At 36.7% G+C, this 16,210-nt stretch overlaps 1 protein-coding gene across 2 annotated transcripts in view; it reads left to right on the forward strand.

Annotated features, from left to right (window-relative positions):
* ME2 (malic enzyme 2) overlaps positions 1–12,781 on the forward strand; it is a 58,294-nt gene extending 45,513 nt beyond the window's left edge. For both annotated transcript variants that reach the window (XM_070361509.1, XM_005896909.3), the window contains 3 exons: positions 4,108–4,178; positions 4,725–4,823; positions 9,960–12,781. In XM_070361509.1, the coding sequence (XP_070217610.1) occupies positions 4,108–4,178; positions 4,725–4,823; positions 9,960–10,127 (338 nt within the window). In that variant the 3' untranslated portion in view covers positions 10,128–12,781. The remainder of the gene's footprint in view (positions 1–4,107; positions 4,179–4,724; positions 4,824–9,959) is intronic.
* The last annotated feature ends 3,429 nt before the right edge of the window (positions 12,782–16,210 follow it).

Here is a 16,210-nt window from a genome sequence, read left to right on the forward strand (position 1 = left end):
AAGGAAATATAATTCCAGCTAGAAGTGCAGAGATGTAGGAAAGAATGAAGAGTAAAAAAGCTGTGATTATTTGAGTTAAACAAAAGGAATGTCATATATATAGGGGAAAGCAATAATGATATATGGGATTTTGAAAAATACATAGACAAAATACACAATAATAAGAGCTTATTGGTTACACAGAGTTAAACTGTTAAGGAGATACTTCCATTGCCTGGCAGGAGGGTAAATTAAAAATTAGCATGAAACTTTTAACCAGGATGTATGTTACAAATTTGAGGATAACCACTAGAAAGCTAGGAGAAACTTCTAAGCTATGATAAGAGAATATGAGGGAAGAAAGTAAAATGATTTTTTTTTAAATTCCAAAGGCAAGAAAGAGGAAAGGGAACATGAAACAGACAAAACAATATAAGAAGACAACAGATCTTGCCCCCAAGAAATTTCAAGGAGAGAAAAGAAAAAAGGAGGGAAGGAAATTATCGAAGACTGTTAACATTTCCCCAGATCCAGATTTCCAGATGGAAAGGGCCCACCTACCACATGCCAGATATGGTGGGTGAGAGTAACATACCTCAAGGCACATCATTGTGAAATTACAGAACATTAGATACAAAAAAAAAAAAACAAAACAAAGATCCTATGTCATTCCAGAGAAAAAAAAAAAAAAAAGATAATCACAGGAAAAGTATCTGGAATCACATTGTCACCAGACTTATCAACAACAATGCTGGAAGCTGGAAAGTATTGAAATAATGTGTCACAATTCTGAAGGAAAATTACTTCCAAACTAGAATTCTAAACCCAGACAAACTATCAAATAAGTGGAAGGTAGTAAAAGTGTGCGTGTGCATGTGTGTTGAAGGACCAGTGAGAGCTCTTCAAAAATGCAAGATTTAAAAAAATGTATCTCCCCTGTACTGTTCTTTAGAAAACACTGGAGAGTATAGCCTACAAAAAAAAAAAAAAAAAAAGAGAGGAACAAAAATACTAGGAAGAAGTGAGATTTAGGAAATGGACTCAACTTAGAAGCAAAGGGAATCTGTATGAAGGTGAAGAGTTTCCGGGAATAGCTCCATATCCAGGATGGAGAGCAACGAGGCCAGATTGGAGCTTCAGCAGATTTATTCTGGGGGTGAAACGAGAGAAATGTGAGGTTGTTGAAATTGCTAGATGATTGAGACAACTAAATGAATTTTAAGTACTCAGAAATCAAAGGAAAAGCAAAAAAGACAGTAACTTCGAGAGAAATAAAGTTATGCAGAAGAGGAAAAGTTAAGATACAGTGTTAATACACTGTTAATAGCACTTAAGAAGGAAGTCATAATAATATAAACACTGAATATTGATTCAACCAAAATTATGCTCTAACTCTATTGGGAAGAAGGCTGGAAATGTGCCAGAAAGCTAAATATTTGTTTGCCACAGGAATGAGTCCATGATCTCCAAAACTAAAAGTCAATCAGAAGAAATAGAGGCAAGCTTTGTGAGAGAGAAATGTTATTAGGTTAGTGAGAAAGCAATTGCAGTTTCGGACCATGGATTTTAAGTCATTGTAACTAGGTTCATCATGACTTCCTTTATGGCTCAGCAGTAAATTATCCTCCTGCAGTTCAGCAGACACAGGTTCAAGCCCTGGGTCAGGAAGATCCCCTGGAGAAGAAAATGAACCCACTCCAGTGTTCTCGCCTAGAGAAGAATCCCATGGACAAAGGAGCCTGGCGGGTCACAAAGAGCCGGACACGACTGAGTGCACATGCACATAACTAGGTTCAAATACATATTTATTAATCAAAATAGAAACCGCTACAATGAACACATTTTGCCAATGAGAAGTTTGTTTATTCTTGTAGCATAAAAATCCGTGCTTTCAGATTTGATGAACTCTCAGAAAGCATTTTCTGCCTCCTGCTGATTATGGAAGCTGGTTTTCTCTGCAAAAAGTTGTTGAGATGCTTGAAGAAGTGGTAGTCAGTTGAGAAGAGGTCAGGAGAACATGGTGGATGAGGCAAAACTTTATAGCCCAATTCATTCAATTTCGAAGCGTTGTCTGTATGACGTGCAGTTGGGCATTATGAGAAACATTGGGCCCTTTCTGTTGACCAAGGCTGGTTGCAGACGTTGCAGTTTTCGGTGCATCTCATTGATTTGCTGAGCATACTTTTCAGATGTAATGGTTTCACCAGGATTTAGAACCCTATAATAGGGGCAGCAAACCACCAAACACTGACCATAACCTTTTTTTGGTGCACGTTTGGCTTTGGGAAATGCTTTGGAGCTTCTTCTCTATCCAAGCACAGAGCTGGTCATCGCCTGTTGTATCAGTTCAGTTCAGTTGCTCAGTCATGTCCTACTCTTTGAAACCCCATGAACCGCAGCACGCCAGGCCTCCCTGTCCATCACCAACTCCCGGAGTTTACCCAAACTCACATCCATTGAGTAGGTGAGGCCATCCAACCATCTCATCTCTGTCGTCCCCTTGTCCTCCTGCCCTCAATCTTTCCCAACAGCAGGGTCTTTTCCAGTGAGTCAGCTCTTCACATCAGGTGGCCAAAATATTGGAGTTTTTCAGCTTCAACATCAGTCTTTCCAATGAACACCCAGGACTGATCTCCTTTAGGATGGACTGGTTGGATCTCCTTGAAGTCCAAGGGACTCTCAAGAGTCTTCTCCAACACCACAATTCTAAAGCATCAATTCTTCGGCGCTCAGCTTTCTTTATAGTCCAGCTCTCACGTCCATACATGACCACTGGAAAAACCATAGCCTTGACTAGACGAACCTTCATTGGCAAAGTATTGTCTCTGCTTTTTAATATGTTGCCTAGGTTGGTCATAACTTTCCTTCCAAGGAGTAAGCGTCTTTTAATTTCACAGCTGCAATCACCATCTGCAGTGATTTTGGAGCCCCCCAAAATAAAGTCAGTCACTGTTTCCACTGTTTCCCCATCTGTTTGCCATGAAGTGATGGGACCGGATGCCATGATCTTTGTTTTCTGAATGTTGAGCTTTAAGCCAACTTTTTCACTTTCATCAAGAGGCTCTTTCGTTCTTCTTCACTTTCTGCCATAAAATCTACTTTTTGTGACATGTCACAATCCAATCGAGAAATGGTTTGTTGTTGTTGCGTAGAGTAAGAGAAAGTGACACTTCCAAATGACTATGTTTTTTCATTTTTAGTCAGCTCAGGAGGAACCCACTTACTGATCTGTGTTCACCTGTCCAATGTGCTTCAAATGCTGAATGACCGTAGAATGGTCGATGTTCTTCGGCAACTTCTTGTGTAGCTGTGAGAGGATCACCTTCGATGATTGCTCTCAGTTGGTTGTTGTCGACTTCTGGTGGCTGGCCACTATGCTTCTCATCTTCAAGGCTCTTGTCTCCTTTGCAAAATTTCTTGAACTGCCACTACACTGTACATTCGTTAGCAGTTCCTGGGCCAAATGTATTGTTGATGTTGTGAGTTGTCTCTACTGCTTTACAATCCATTTTGAACTCGAATAAAAAATCACTTGAATTTGCTTTTTGTATAATATCATTTCTGTAGTTTGAAATAAATATAAAATAAACAGCAAGTAATAAGTCATTAGCAAAAAAAAAAGCAAAAAATGTACATTAAAACTATATATAACATGATCACATTTACTTAAGAATGTATTCCAATATCAAATGGCAAAATTCAACAATGCAAAACTGCAGTTATTTTTGCACCAAACTAATAAAATAATCAGCTAAGAGAATTAAAAACAGTCACCTCTGTAGAGCAAGAAATAGAGGATTAGAGATGGACTGGGAATTAATGTTTTTGTAACAACTGTTGATGAATTATATACATTTGTAAATTTGATAAATGTGAAAACTAAATTGCGAAAAGCCATTTGATATTTCTAAAATTATTTTTTCTAGTAAATGAGAATTGTAATAGTTAAAGATCATTTGATTTTAGTACTCAGATTTCTGTTTTCTCTTGGCTGCTTTGTTTTTTCAGATAGGTTGTTTGGGGGAGGGATGCCTTACCATTAATTTGGTTTAAATCTAGGAATTTTATTTCACTCCTTTCATAATTTGAAGTGACCTTACTAAAAAAACTATTTTAAATGTATTCCAGGTGTGGCTTTAGCTGTTATTCTCTGTAACACCCGGCATATTAGTGACCATGTGTTCCTGGAAGCTGCAAAGGTTAAGTGTTTTAAATATTGTTTGGTTATTTTATAAAGGATGAATTATAAAAATGAATTTATCTTAAAAACAGAGAATGAGTTAAATCTGCCTTATGAATGAAAAGGAAATGACTCATCCATTGTTTTTTTGATATACCTTCTTCTTCTACATAAAATTAATTTACCATGATTTTTCCAGTGTTTAATTGCAAGCTGTGAATCCTTTCATACATACTCTACCTGTATTATACATATCTGAAGGTTACATAAGTGATAGCACAGATAAAATGTCTCTAAATATGATTAAAAGTCTTTGCTGCTGCTGCTGCTAAGTCGCTTCAGTCGTGTCCGACTCTGTGCGACCCCATAGACGGCAGCCAAATCTAAATATTTACTGTTTAGTGGAAAGCAGTTTTAATTTCTGCAGTGGATTAAGTGTATTCCTGCTAGAAACAAGAATAACAGAGAATTATTCTCTGTTCCCCCAACCCTTTTCCCATTTCATTTGTCCTTATTACTCTGTTATTTATGCAAACAAAAATGAAATTATTTTCTTTCTCTTCAGGCTCTGACAAGTCAGTTGACAGATAAAGAGCTGGCTCAGGGGAGACTTTACCCACCACTTTCTAATATTCAGGAAGTTTCTATTAACATTGCTATTAAAGTAAGTAATAATTTATACCTCTTCACAGAAATTTTAATGGTGTTTTTACACAACTAACACAGGTTCGAGAAAAATTGGGAACATTTAGAGAGGGCAAACAAGAAATTTTAGGTTGCTCATATTCTTACTACCAGAATGTAAGTCGGCTTTGATGCCTTCTAGTCTTTTTTTCCTTCCCACAAACATATAAAATGCACACATGTGTAGTCACCTGTGCCTGTTTTTAAAACTGGTTCCTCACTGCTTTGTTTCCACTTAATATATTGTAAGTATAGTATGTAAATCAATAATAATTCTTAGGAGCACTAATATTTGTGGAATTCTCTTTGTTGTTAGATCATAATTTGTTTAACCATTTCTCTGTTTTGGGGGACATTTAAGCATCTTCTGTTTCACTAGAAATAATATTATAGTGAATATCCTTAGATGATATTATAGTGAACATTCTCAGACAATATTACAGTGAACATCCTCAGGTAATATTATAGTGAACATCCTTAGATAATATTACAATGAACATCCTTAAATAAGTCTTTATATGCATTTGTGATCATTTTTTCTTAAGGTAAATTTCTCATCATAAGAACAAAGGATTGACATGTTAAGGCTTCTGATAAACATTGCCAAATGATTTTTCAGAAAAAAAGTATTGATTTATACTGCCCTGTTAGATAGGAATGTATTCTGCCAATACTTAGAATTACTTTTTTAATTGCACATGTTACTTTCATTTAAAGCATTTACTTTATTAAATTGAATATTTTTGTTTTTATTGAACAATAGTATTCCTTCTGTATTTGTCTTCTACTTTCTAACAGTAGGCTCTTTAAACAGTAAGGGTAATGATCCTTCTGTTTTCTGTGCTGTAGGTATTTTCCCCTTTGTCATTTACTTTAACTTAGTGCCATTTTTCACACTTTTTTTAATGGAATGATCCGTTTATGGATTGTTTTCTTACCTCCTGTGGATGTTGATGCTTTCTCCCTCTCCAAAGTCATAAACGTCTACCTGTATTTTCTAATAACATAAAACTTTTTTTTTTTTAACATAAAACTTTTTAATCCCTCTGAGATTTTAGTGTATGATATGAGACAGAGAAACATTCTTTCCTGAAAAGTTAACCAGTTGTCTCAGCACCAACTGACTGGGAATGCTACTCTTGTTAACATAAAAACAAACATTGGTTCCTTTACTAGAGTCTGTTGTGACCATATTTGCCTATTATTAGGCACTGTTTTCGTTTAATAATGTTTGCTATTTGATACTACCCATTATACATATGAAACCATCATTATGGTTTTTTCAGGATTTTCTTTCTATTCTGACCTTTTTATTCTTTTGGATGAATTTTTGAGTCAGTTTTTTTAATTCAAAACCCTTCAAACTGAGACTATGTCACATTTATAAATTGGTGAAATTGGGTCTGTCTGTATTGACTCTTCCCTATTCGATATCTCTCTCTCCATTTACTAAGGTTTTTCTCTAAGTTTTTCAGTATAATTTTGTTGTTTTCTTCATTGAAATGTGGCATGTTTCCTATTACTTATTTTCATAGATATTCAAAATTTTCGTTATCCTTTAAAATAACATTTTCCCTTTCCATATATATTTCCTCACTGGTCATGTCTAATATATAGGGAAGGTATTTATTTGATAACAGGGTTCTTTGTTGAACTAAGTTAATTCTTTTGCAATTGTTGAGTTGTGAATTATCTGAAAATGACTGTTTTTTAATGTATATAACTCACTTTTTCCCTATTTTACTAAGTCACTTGCTATGTAAGAGCAGTTTTAAATAATTGAGTTGATAAGGGCACACATCCTAGTATTTTAATAAGGATTGAAATAAGTACTTTTAAAATCTTTTTGAAGAAGTAGGCTTATGTTCCTACTGTTTACTAAGATTTTCTTTTTTATTTTTGGCTGCTCTGCATGGCTTGTGGGATCTCAGCACCCCAACCAGGGAGTGAACCCAGGCCTCTGTTCCACTAGGCCACCAGGAAGCTCCCAGATTTTCATAAATATCAGGATTAGGTGTAGAATTTATCAATTGCACTTTCAACTTAAATGCTGATGATCGTAAGATTTTACCCCTTTGAGTATTAATGTTATTGTTGCATTATATTAATACTCATAAAATAAGCAAAGATTGGAAATTGATAAAGAATGATATGCCTAGGAAATAATCAATTCAGTTGACCTGGAGTCTAGAATATAGATGGGAAAAAGGCATTAGGTAAGATTTGAAATTAAGACTGGCTGTACAGATGCACAAACGCCAGGTTTAGGACTCTGAATACTATTGTAAAACAACTGAAGAACTTAGAGCCCAGCATTTAGATGAATAGAGTTCAACTTTAGAGTGTTATAGGTGGGACAGATTTTGGAAGATACCAGTCAATTAGATTACTAGTATGTGCACATGAAACGTAATATATAAGGAAGAAGATCTGTGCTTGGGGGTGGTATGGGAGCAGAGCCCCCAGGATTGTGTCTCTTCCCCCTCTTCCTCCTTCTGTGTCCTAAGGTTTTCCTTTTATGGAGCCAGGGGATCAGGAGAGTAGACAGTGCTTTGTGTCTATCCCCCAATGCTACCCAAGGCTACCGGGCAGCTCCACATAGCCACTGGTCACCTGTTGGATATCTGTGCAACCTCCTTGGCCCTGCCCCTAGTCTTTCCTGTGAATACAGACATGTTTCCTACAAAAGACTAGACAATACAGGTGACCCTTGAACAATGTGAAAGTTAGCTGCTGACTCTCTGCGCAGCTGAAAATCTACATATTACCTTACTGTTGGTCCTCAGGGTCTGAGGTTCTGCATCCACAAATTCAACCAACTGGGAATCCCGTGGTATATATTTAGTAAAAGAAATTCACATATAAGTGGACCTGTGCAGTTCAAACCCTTGTTGTTTGAGGGTCAGCGGAATTTGACACATTTTCCATCACAAAATATCATGAGAGTGAGCTCCTAAGACCAAGTTCAGTTCAGTTCAGTTCAGTTCAGTCGCTCAGTTGTGTTCGACTCTTTGCGACCCCATGAATCGCAGCATGCCAGGCCTCCTTGTCCATCACCAACTCCTGGAGTTTACCCAGCCTCACATCCATCGAGTCAGTGATGCCATCCAGCCATCTCCTCCTCTGTCGTCCCCTTTTCCTCCTGCCCCCAATCCCCCCAATCCCTCCCAGCATCAGAGTCTTTTCCAATGAGTCCACTCTTCACATGAGGTGGCCAAAGTACTGGAGTTTCAGCTTTAGCATCATTCCTTCCAAAGAAATGCCAGGGCTGATCTCCTTCAGAATGGACTGGTTGGATCTCTTTGCAGTCCAAGGGACTCTCAAGAGTCTTCTCTAACACCACAGTTCAAAAGCATCAATTCTTAAGCATCATCCTAAGACCAAGGATTACCTTTAATAACCATCATTTTTCCTTAAATATTTCTTTTAGAAAACTGAAAGAACTAATAGTAATCATCATTTAGAATGAAAATTAGAGGAGGAGACATAATTGTTTGAAAAAAAAATTTTTTTTCTATCATGTATCACTACATTCTTTTTAAAGTTAGACCATAACTTCCGAACTTATCTATATGATAGACACTGTGCTACCCTGTGAGGAAGCTTTTTCATTCTGCCTCATTTTACAACATAACTAAGACTCAGAGGGTTTATCTTTACCACCAGTCATGGTGTGTGGCTTGCTACAAAGATCAGAAATTCATTCAAGCCAGTTTAGGTATGAAGTACCTAACTTAACTTTTTAGGGTGGTCTGCGGTCTAGTCTCAGAATGCTGTGGGCTTGAAACATATTTCTCACTTTAAATACCTTGGGCAAGTTACTTAAACTCCTCAGACTTTGTTGTTCTCATGTATAAAATGAGAATAATAATAACAGTGGAAACAGTATCAGACTTTATTTTTTTGGGCTCCAAAATCACTGCAGATAGTGATTGCAGCCATGAAATTAAAAGATGCTTACTCCTTGGAAGGAAAGTTATGACCAACCTAGACAGCATATTCAAAAGCAGAAACATTACTTTGCCAACAAAGGTCTGTCTAGTCAAGGCTATGGTTTTTCCTGTGGTCATGTATGGATGTGAGAGTTGTATTGCGAAGAAGGCTGAGCACCGAAGAATTGATGCTTTTGAACTGTGGTGTTGGAGAAGACTCTTGAGAGTCCCTTGGACTGCAAGGAGATCCAACCAGTCCATTCTGAAGGAGATCAGCCCTGGCATTTCTTTGGAAGGAATGATGCTAAAGCTGAAACTCCAGTACTTTGGCCACCTCATGCGAAGAGTTGACTCATTGGAAAAGACTCTGATGCTGGGAGGGATTGGGGGCAGGAGGAGAAGGGGACGACAGAGGAGGAGATGGCTGGATGACATCACTGACTCGATAGACGTGAGTCTGGGGTGAACTCCGGGAGTTGGTGATGGACAGGGAGGCCTGGTGTGCTGTGATTCATGGGGTCACAAAGAGTCGGACACGACTGAGCGACTGAACTGAACTGAACTGATAGGGTTCTTGGGAGGGTTAAATGAGATACCCATGGAAAGCACATAAAAACATGCCTGACACTCAGTGATGGTGGTGCTGAGTTATTACCATGTACAGGTTCCAGTCCTTACTTTACTTGACCTTATAGTTCTAGTGTCCAACACCTGGTTTGTAATAATTTCTGTGTCCTTTCATCGAAATTGTAGAGCAAAAACACCTGGCTCACTTGGGTTAGATTTTCACCCTAGCCCCGTCAGCTGTGACCAGGAAGTCGAGTCTCCCACACACATCTCAGCAGGGCTGTGGGAAAGGACATAGGCAGGGCAGGCTACCCAAGCAGGTCTGCTGGACCCGTACACGATAAGCGGAAGGTTACTGCAGTGTCAAGGAAATGTTGATATTTCAGGGCAAGGGGAACTTTAAAGTCACTTTAAAGCATATCAAACTTATGGTAAGAGTGCAGATATTTTTAATCTTCTAATAGTTTCTGAATGTTTTGAAGTGAGTCCAAGTAATGTTATTTTTTCTTTTGAAAAAAACACCATCCTTCCAAATTCATTACTTTGTGATTTAATAATACCTTTTCTTTTAAATAGGTTAATACTCAGAGCCATACAGTAATCTTATTATTTTTCAGGTTACAGAATACCTGTATGCTAATAAAATGGCTTTCCGATACCCAGAACCTGAGGACAAGGCCAAATACATTAGAGAAAGAATATGGCGAAGCGAGTACGATTCCCTGCTGCCCGATGTGTATGAGTGGCCAGAGGCTGCGGCGCACCCTCCCCCCATAACAGAATAGAAGCACACCACTGATACTTTCCATGCATCAGGGAGCTCCTTTTTTTCAGACAGAAAGAGAGAATGTTCTTAAATTCATGCTTTTTTCTGTTTAACTCCCCCCTCCACTTTATTTTTGCCCATGAATCCACACTTCTGTACCAGGGTGGATGTGTTGACTACTCTGCCCACCTGCACCCTGCAATCAAATGACCATAATGCTTTTACTCTCGTTTGTAGCTCACGTCATATCAGAGATATTAAAAATGTTCTTGTGAATGTCTTCACTTGTGCTCTTGTTCACTCTTAGCAAAATATTTGCTAGTTACTACTACAGCTAAAAATCCCTTGTCCAGTTCTTGTAGGGCTACTAAAATAGAAATTTACTTCTGTGGATATGAGTACAGAATTTTGAGAAGAAGCCAAATTTAACCAAATTCTAAGGACAAGTTGTCAGCATCTAAAAATATCTTTTTATATCTGCTTTATTTGACCTTCATCCTCTGAAATGCCTTTCCAGTAGACAGATACAGAAAAATCTACCCTATTATTTATTTTCTGGGACTAAACTGAAGCTTAATTATAAAGTGAAACAGGAAGTATTGCTGCCTTTCGACAAATTAAATAGTCATTGTTTTCAACAGTGTGTGAAAATCACAGTGTAATTTTGTAAAATAAAGGTAATATCTTAAATTTAATTGCTTTAATTATGATATTTTTATTGCATAACTAGAAATTTAGGTTTGCTTATTATGAAGAACACATTTTCATTTTCTCCTGATTCTAAAGAACAGGGTATAGGTAGACTTCATAAATTATGATTTTTGACAAGTGATTTTTAACAAATTGACCATGTGTTTCCCATCTAAATGAGTCACATTTAGACTCATCTACGTGAATCTATACCCTTATTCCAGTAGTGATGGTCTTTATTGAGATAATTTTGGAATGTTCCTATGATACGTTCCTTTAAATATCATTAGTAGTAATAACTAACTCCTTCTCCATTGAAGATGGATTTAATTTTTTGAAATCACCAAAATTAATTTAGAGCTAAGTGGGAGTGAATAGGTGTTTAGACCAGTAAATGTCATTTTTAGTCCCAGTGACATGGGTAATAACTACCTAGTCAAATCAATTTTTTTATGTGGCTTATACATTGGAGAGTTCTAAAGGAAAATCCCAAACATTTTGAGAAGTAGTCTTGCTATATATAACCCTAACATAGTTGCTTTGGGGCAACAAACAAAACTTTAAAATGCCCATTTTACAAGATAAACTATAAAAAATTATTCATGGCTGCATATCAATGTGCACATTGTTTGAAGTTTCCCTCCATAGTCCTTGATACGTTAGATGTAATATTCTGGAGGGGATAGAAGGGCTTCATTTTTATGTTCCTGTTTCCTTTTACCTAATAGGTAGAGATTAATTGAGTCATAGTAATTGTGAATGTAATTCAATGTTTTAAGAATGCGGCATTGCCATTTTGAGTATGGAAAAATGCAGTTGGTTAAATATACTTAACAGATGAGTAAAATCAGGTATGTTTTATCTGTTTGGTAAAATAAACAGTCAGATCACTGTTTTCCTCAATTAAAGATGAAAGGCTTATGGTTATCATGTTACCTTTGTCAAAATCATCCACAAAAATATTCTCTGTGAAATCTTGATTTTAGTTTAACATTACAAGTAAAATAATTACAGACCTGTTTTTTCAATCAATTCTTCTTGAAGACAGGAAAATGCAAAATTAAAGTAATTTTACTCAGATGTTTGCTTATTCAAATGTGTCTAATACAGTATACATGGAAATATTTTAAGGAGAAAGCAAGGCTAAATGGCATATAGCCTGCTTATTCAAATAAGACAGAATAAAAGCTGCCTACTCTCATTATGTGTTATTTACGAACCAGAATTTCAACACATAACAATTTTTGGATGTAAATTAAAATGTTTTATTATTTAAGCCAAGAATACAGGCAGGAACTATCATCATGGTGGTAGGGGGAGGGGTGGCATCATGGCAACAAATTGGAAAAGAACCATTTGAACCTAATAGGAATGGACAGTTATTTTCGTTCTTTTGAAGAAATTCTGTAGATCAGGCTGTCAAATTATTTAGTAGGGAAAAGTGAGAATGCATGTTTTTCGAATCTGGAATGACCTATCACCTGTACTGTGAAACAAATTGGATAGCGAGTGAGGGTAAAGGTTTATTGACTATAATGGGAAAATGTCAAAGATTTTAGTTAAAAAAATTTTTAAGGGATGGATTCTTAACCAGGAGTGGCCACCAAATTACTGTGAAGTTTTAAAATGCAGATGCCTCTGGCCCCTCCTCTAAGGGCCCTACACCACCAGCACCAGGAGCTGGGTGGTCGCGGGGAGCTAACCGACCCTCCTGCTGACGCAGCGGGCCTGAGATGGGGCCTGAGATTCTGCACTTCAGATAATCTCCCAGGGGTGCCCATGCTGCTGTGCAAAGGACATGTGTGTGACACTGCTCCTGAGTCCTGAGTGTAGTGTGTGTTTAAGTGCTCAGATAGTATATGCTGTCTCTGGAAAAGAAAACTGAAATTCTGTTCTTAGACCAAATTTGTTTCATCTGCTTTTGTTATGTATAACCTATATAGGATGTTCATAAGAACAAAAATAAAAAACTTTTAAACAGCTGCTTCTGAAAATATGTAATTAGAACATTGTTCAGTTCTTAATTAGATTAATATACTTTGTTAAGTAAAACCTAGCAACTAGTTTTTCACTTATAAAAGATTATCAAGTAGATATTTGTTCTATTATTATTTGTTTTATGATATAACTTACCCTATCTTTTGTCTTTTCTTTCTCTAAATTATCAGCCTCTGGAGAAATAAGATTCCACATTTTCCTTTGCAAAGGAGTTGCTAATGAATTAAGACCAAAGCATAATAGTTATTGAGGGGCATGGAGCATTATTTACTCTCAGATTACTGAAAAAGCCCAAGGGGGATGGCAGGGTAGTGGGAAAACTCTTGCCTTAGGAAAAGCATTTCATCTGGACGCTGCTGTTGCTTTTCCCAAGCCCATTCAGTATGCCTCAAAAATAACCTCTTCAAGCCCAGAACAGCTCCAGGGTTCTGTTAAATTGACCGAATCAGAATCAGCTCTGCTGAGCATACAGAATACTGGAGAACATTAATATAAAGCTCAAAGCTCTCTACTGGGATTCCACTTAAAGGGACTGTCCTAGTGAAGTAGCACCAATATCATATTTCCAGCCAAGGTAGGTACACGTGTATTGCTGACTTTATAGAAAACGGCAGAGATACTCCTTGTCTACTTCGGCTCTCAACCGATGTATGACTGGCATTTCGATGTTCATCCAGATTTTAAAAATATCAGTCCTCCACAGACAAGCTAAATAAGAGTAACATACATAATATTTAAAATGATCAAGACAGTTTTACTACAGAAACCTTACCCCTCATCTGAAATCAAGAATAGAAGTGGAGAAAAAGCTCAATGCTTTGTTCCGAATTTTATAAATTCAACTGGGCCTAATTAGGACACGATTCTTATTGCATAATTCCCTTAATCCTTGCCAGGAGTTACTCAGATAAACCAGTGATTAGATTTTAAAACAATAATTATTTTCCTTACATGGATACGGAAGACAGTGCCTCTCAAGGAGAAAAAGGTCTGGAAATGTGTGCATAGTTCAGTGACATAAAATACACAAATTTAAGTCACGTGACTTGGATGCTTTGCATCTTTCTGTAACAGCTTTTTGCCAGTAAACTCACTCTTTCTTTGATGTGGCTATTTAATCAAGCCTGTTTTTCCCAGATAAAGATGTATTTGCTACTTTGCTTTATGGGAAATTACCCCTACAATCAGCACACTTAAAAGTTTTAAGACAAAGGGGAAATTAATGGGTATTTATTCCCCAGTTTTCAGTATGTCCTTTTATGTTCTGGGAGAACTGTTCTCCTTGACTTTCCTAATTTTAAGTGTCATTCTAGCAAATCGTTGATTCCTACATAGTCACTGAATTATCACCAACACATCAGGTATGTTCAGTTAGCAGATGATGATAAACTAAATTTTATGGATAGCACCTAGTCTGCTGGTCACTGTTCTAAGCATCTTACATGAGGCAGCATACTTAATCCTCATGACCACCTTCTGTCACTAGCCTCTCTCAGAGAAGGACACAGATGCACAGAGAGATTAAAAGATTTGCCCAAGTTCTCTGCTGGTAAGAGGCAGAGCTATGCCTTACCTCAGCCCTTAGTGGGGAAGAGGGGCCTCTGTGACAGGCGATTTTATCTGGATCTTAAATACCTTACTTTTAGGAACTGTTATTTCAAGTGAAAATTTTTCACTTGTTCTCGTAAGATTAGTCTTAGGTCCTTTTTCATGTGGTTTACTGGTTCATGTGATTTTTTTTTTTTACTTTGTTCCCATTTATAATTCAAATACAGTATAAACCTATTTAATCCATTAGTCTTAAGCATTTTAAGTACTGAATGTAAACAATAGATCTGGTTTTGAATTTAGTAAATTACACTAAAACTTCCAGATCACTAACATCTTTTGATCTGGTAATCTTCAAAAATTACCACAAAAGGGCTTCCTTTGTAGCTCAGCTGTTAAAGAAATCTGCCCTCTATGCAGGAGACCTGGGTTTGATCCCTGGGTTGGGAAGATCCCCTGGAGAAGGGAATGGCTCCAGTTTTCTGGCCTGGAGAATTCCATGGACTGTATAGCTCATGGGGTTGCAAAGAGTCGGACAGGACTGAGTGACTCATTTTCCCTCACATTTTCAGCTGCCAATCTTCAAAAAACCACCAACCGCTATCACTGTTTCAGTAGCACTTAAACACTTTGTATTTTGTTTTAACTTTCTTTTTTAAATTATAGTTGCTTAACAATGTTGTGTTGGTTTCTGCTGTACTACATTTTGTATCTTGACATCTGCCAATGTCAACGTGAATTGGGAATTGTAAGATGTATTTTTAATGATATCTATTATATGCATGTCTATAACTTCTTCCATTAAAATGTCATAATGGAAAATATTGATAGTAGCATCAAATGTATGCAGAATAAGGAATTTAGGAATTTCTGAAGCCTATTTTAGTTAAGTATTTGACACAATAACATTTCTGCCTAATGTTTTATTAAACTTTGTCTAATCACCTTTAAAATTAACTGAAATTAAAACTGTGTTTTTGCAATTGATATTGTATTTCCTTTGGTAACATGTGAAGCATTCATTATTGACTTGAAGGGAGTTGCATGTAGCAAAAGTCATTACCCTTTCTCACCTTTGTATTTGGAATAAGCAGTGTTGTGGAAATAGCCTATGGAAATACCAGTTTAAGGGGAAAGCCTTGTGTAGAGTGTATTATACCAGATTGACATATTCCAGATGCTTCCAAGAGTCAGTCTAAAAACTTCCTAATGGTATGAACTATTTTTTCTCATTTGTGATATATAAGTTCTACTGAAATGTGTGTATTTTCTTTTTTTAATGGAAGTATATAGTTCATTACAACATTGTGTTAGTTTCAGGTGTACAGCACAATGATTCAGTTACATATACATATATTCTTTTTCAGATTCTTTTCCCTTAGAGGTTATGACAAGATATTGAATATAGTTCCCTGTGCTATACAGTAGGGCCTTGTTGGTTATCTATTTTACATATAGCAGTGTGTATACGTTAATCTAAAACTCTGAGATGTGTGTATTTTCTTAATAAAATTTTGCTATGTATCAAAAATGTGTTATGATCTTGTTTTTAAAGGCAGCTGTAAGGTATTATCTTGGTATTATCTTAAAACACACGCACTTGGTATTAAACCGTAAACGCATGCCAAAATACTTGATCCCCTGAGAATATGCTGTTAGACTGAAGTTTGCTGTAGACCTAGTGATTCTGCTCATCTTTTCATTTCCTTCTGTCTGTTTCTTTACCCTCTTTCTCTCCTTATTTTGTTTAATCAGAGGAGTAAAGGAATGATTTCTCACCTCTTCTCCCACCACATACACCTTCCCAGACCTTAGTGTTAGAATACTAAAGCAGAAAGACTGTATGTTGATTCTGTGATTAAGGGA

The sequence above is a fragment of the Bos mutus genome, chromosome 24 (genome assembly GCF_027580195.1).
Source record: "Bos mutus isolate GX-2022 chromosome 24, NWIPB_WYAK_1.1, whole genome shotgun sequence".
Lineage (NCBI taxonomy): Eukaryota > Metazoa > Chordata > Mammalia > Artiodactyla > Bovidae > Bos > Bos mutus.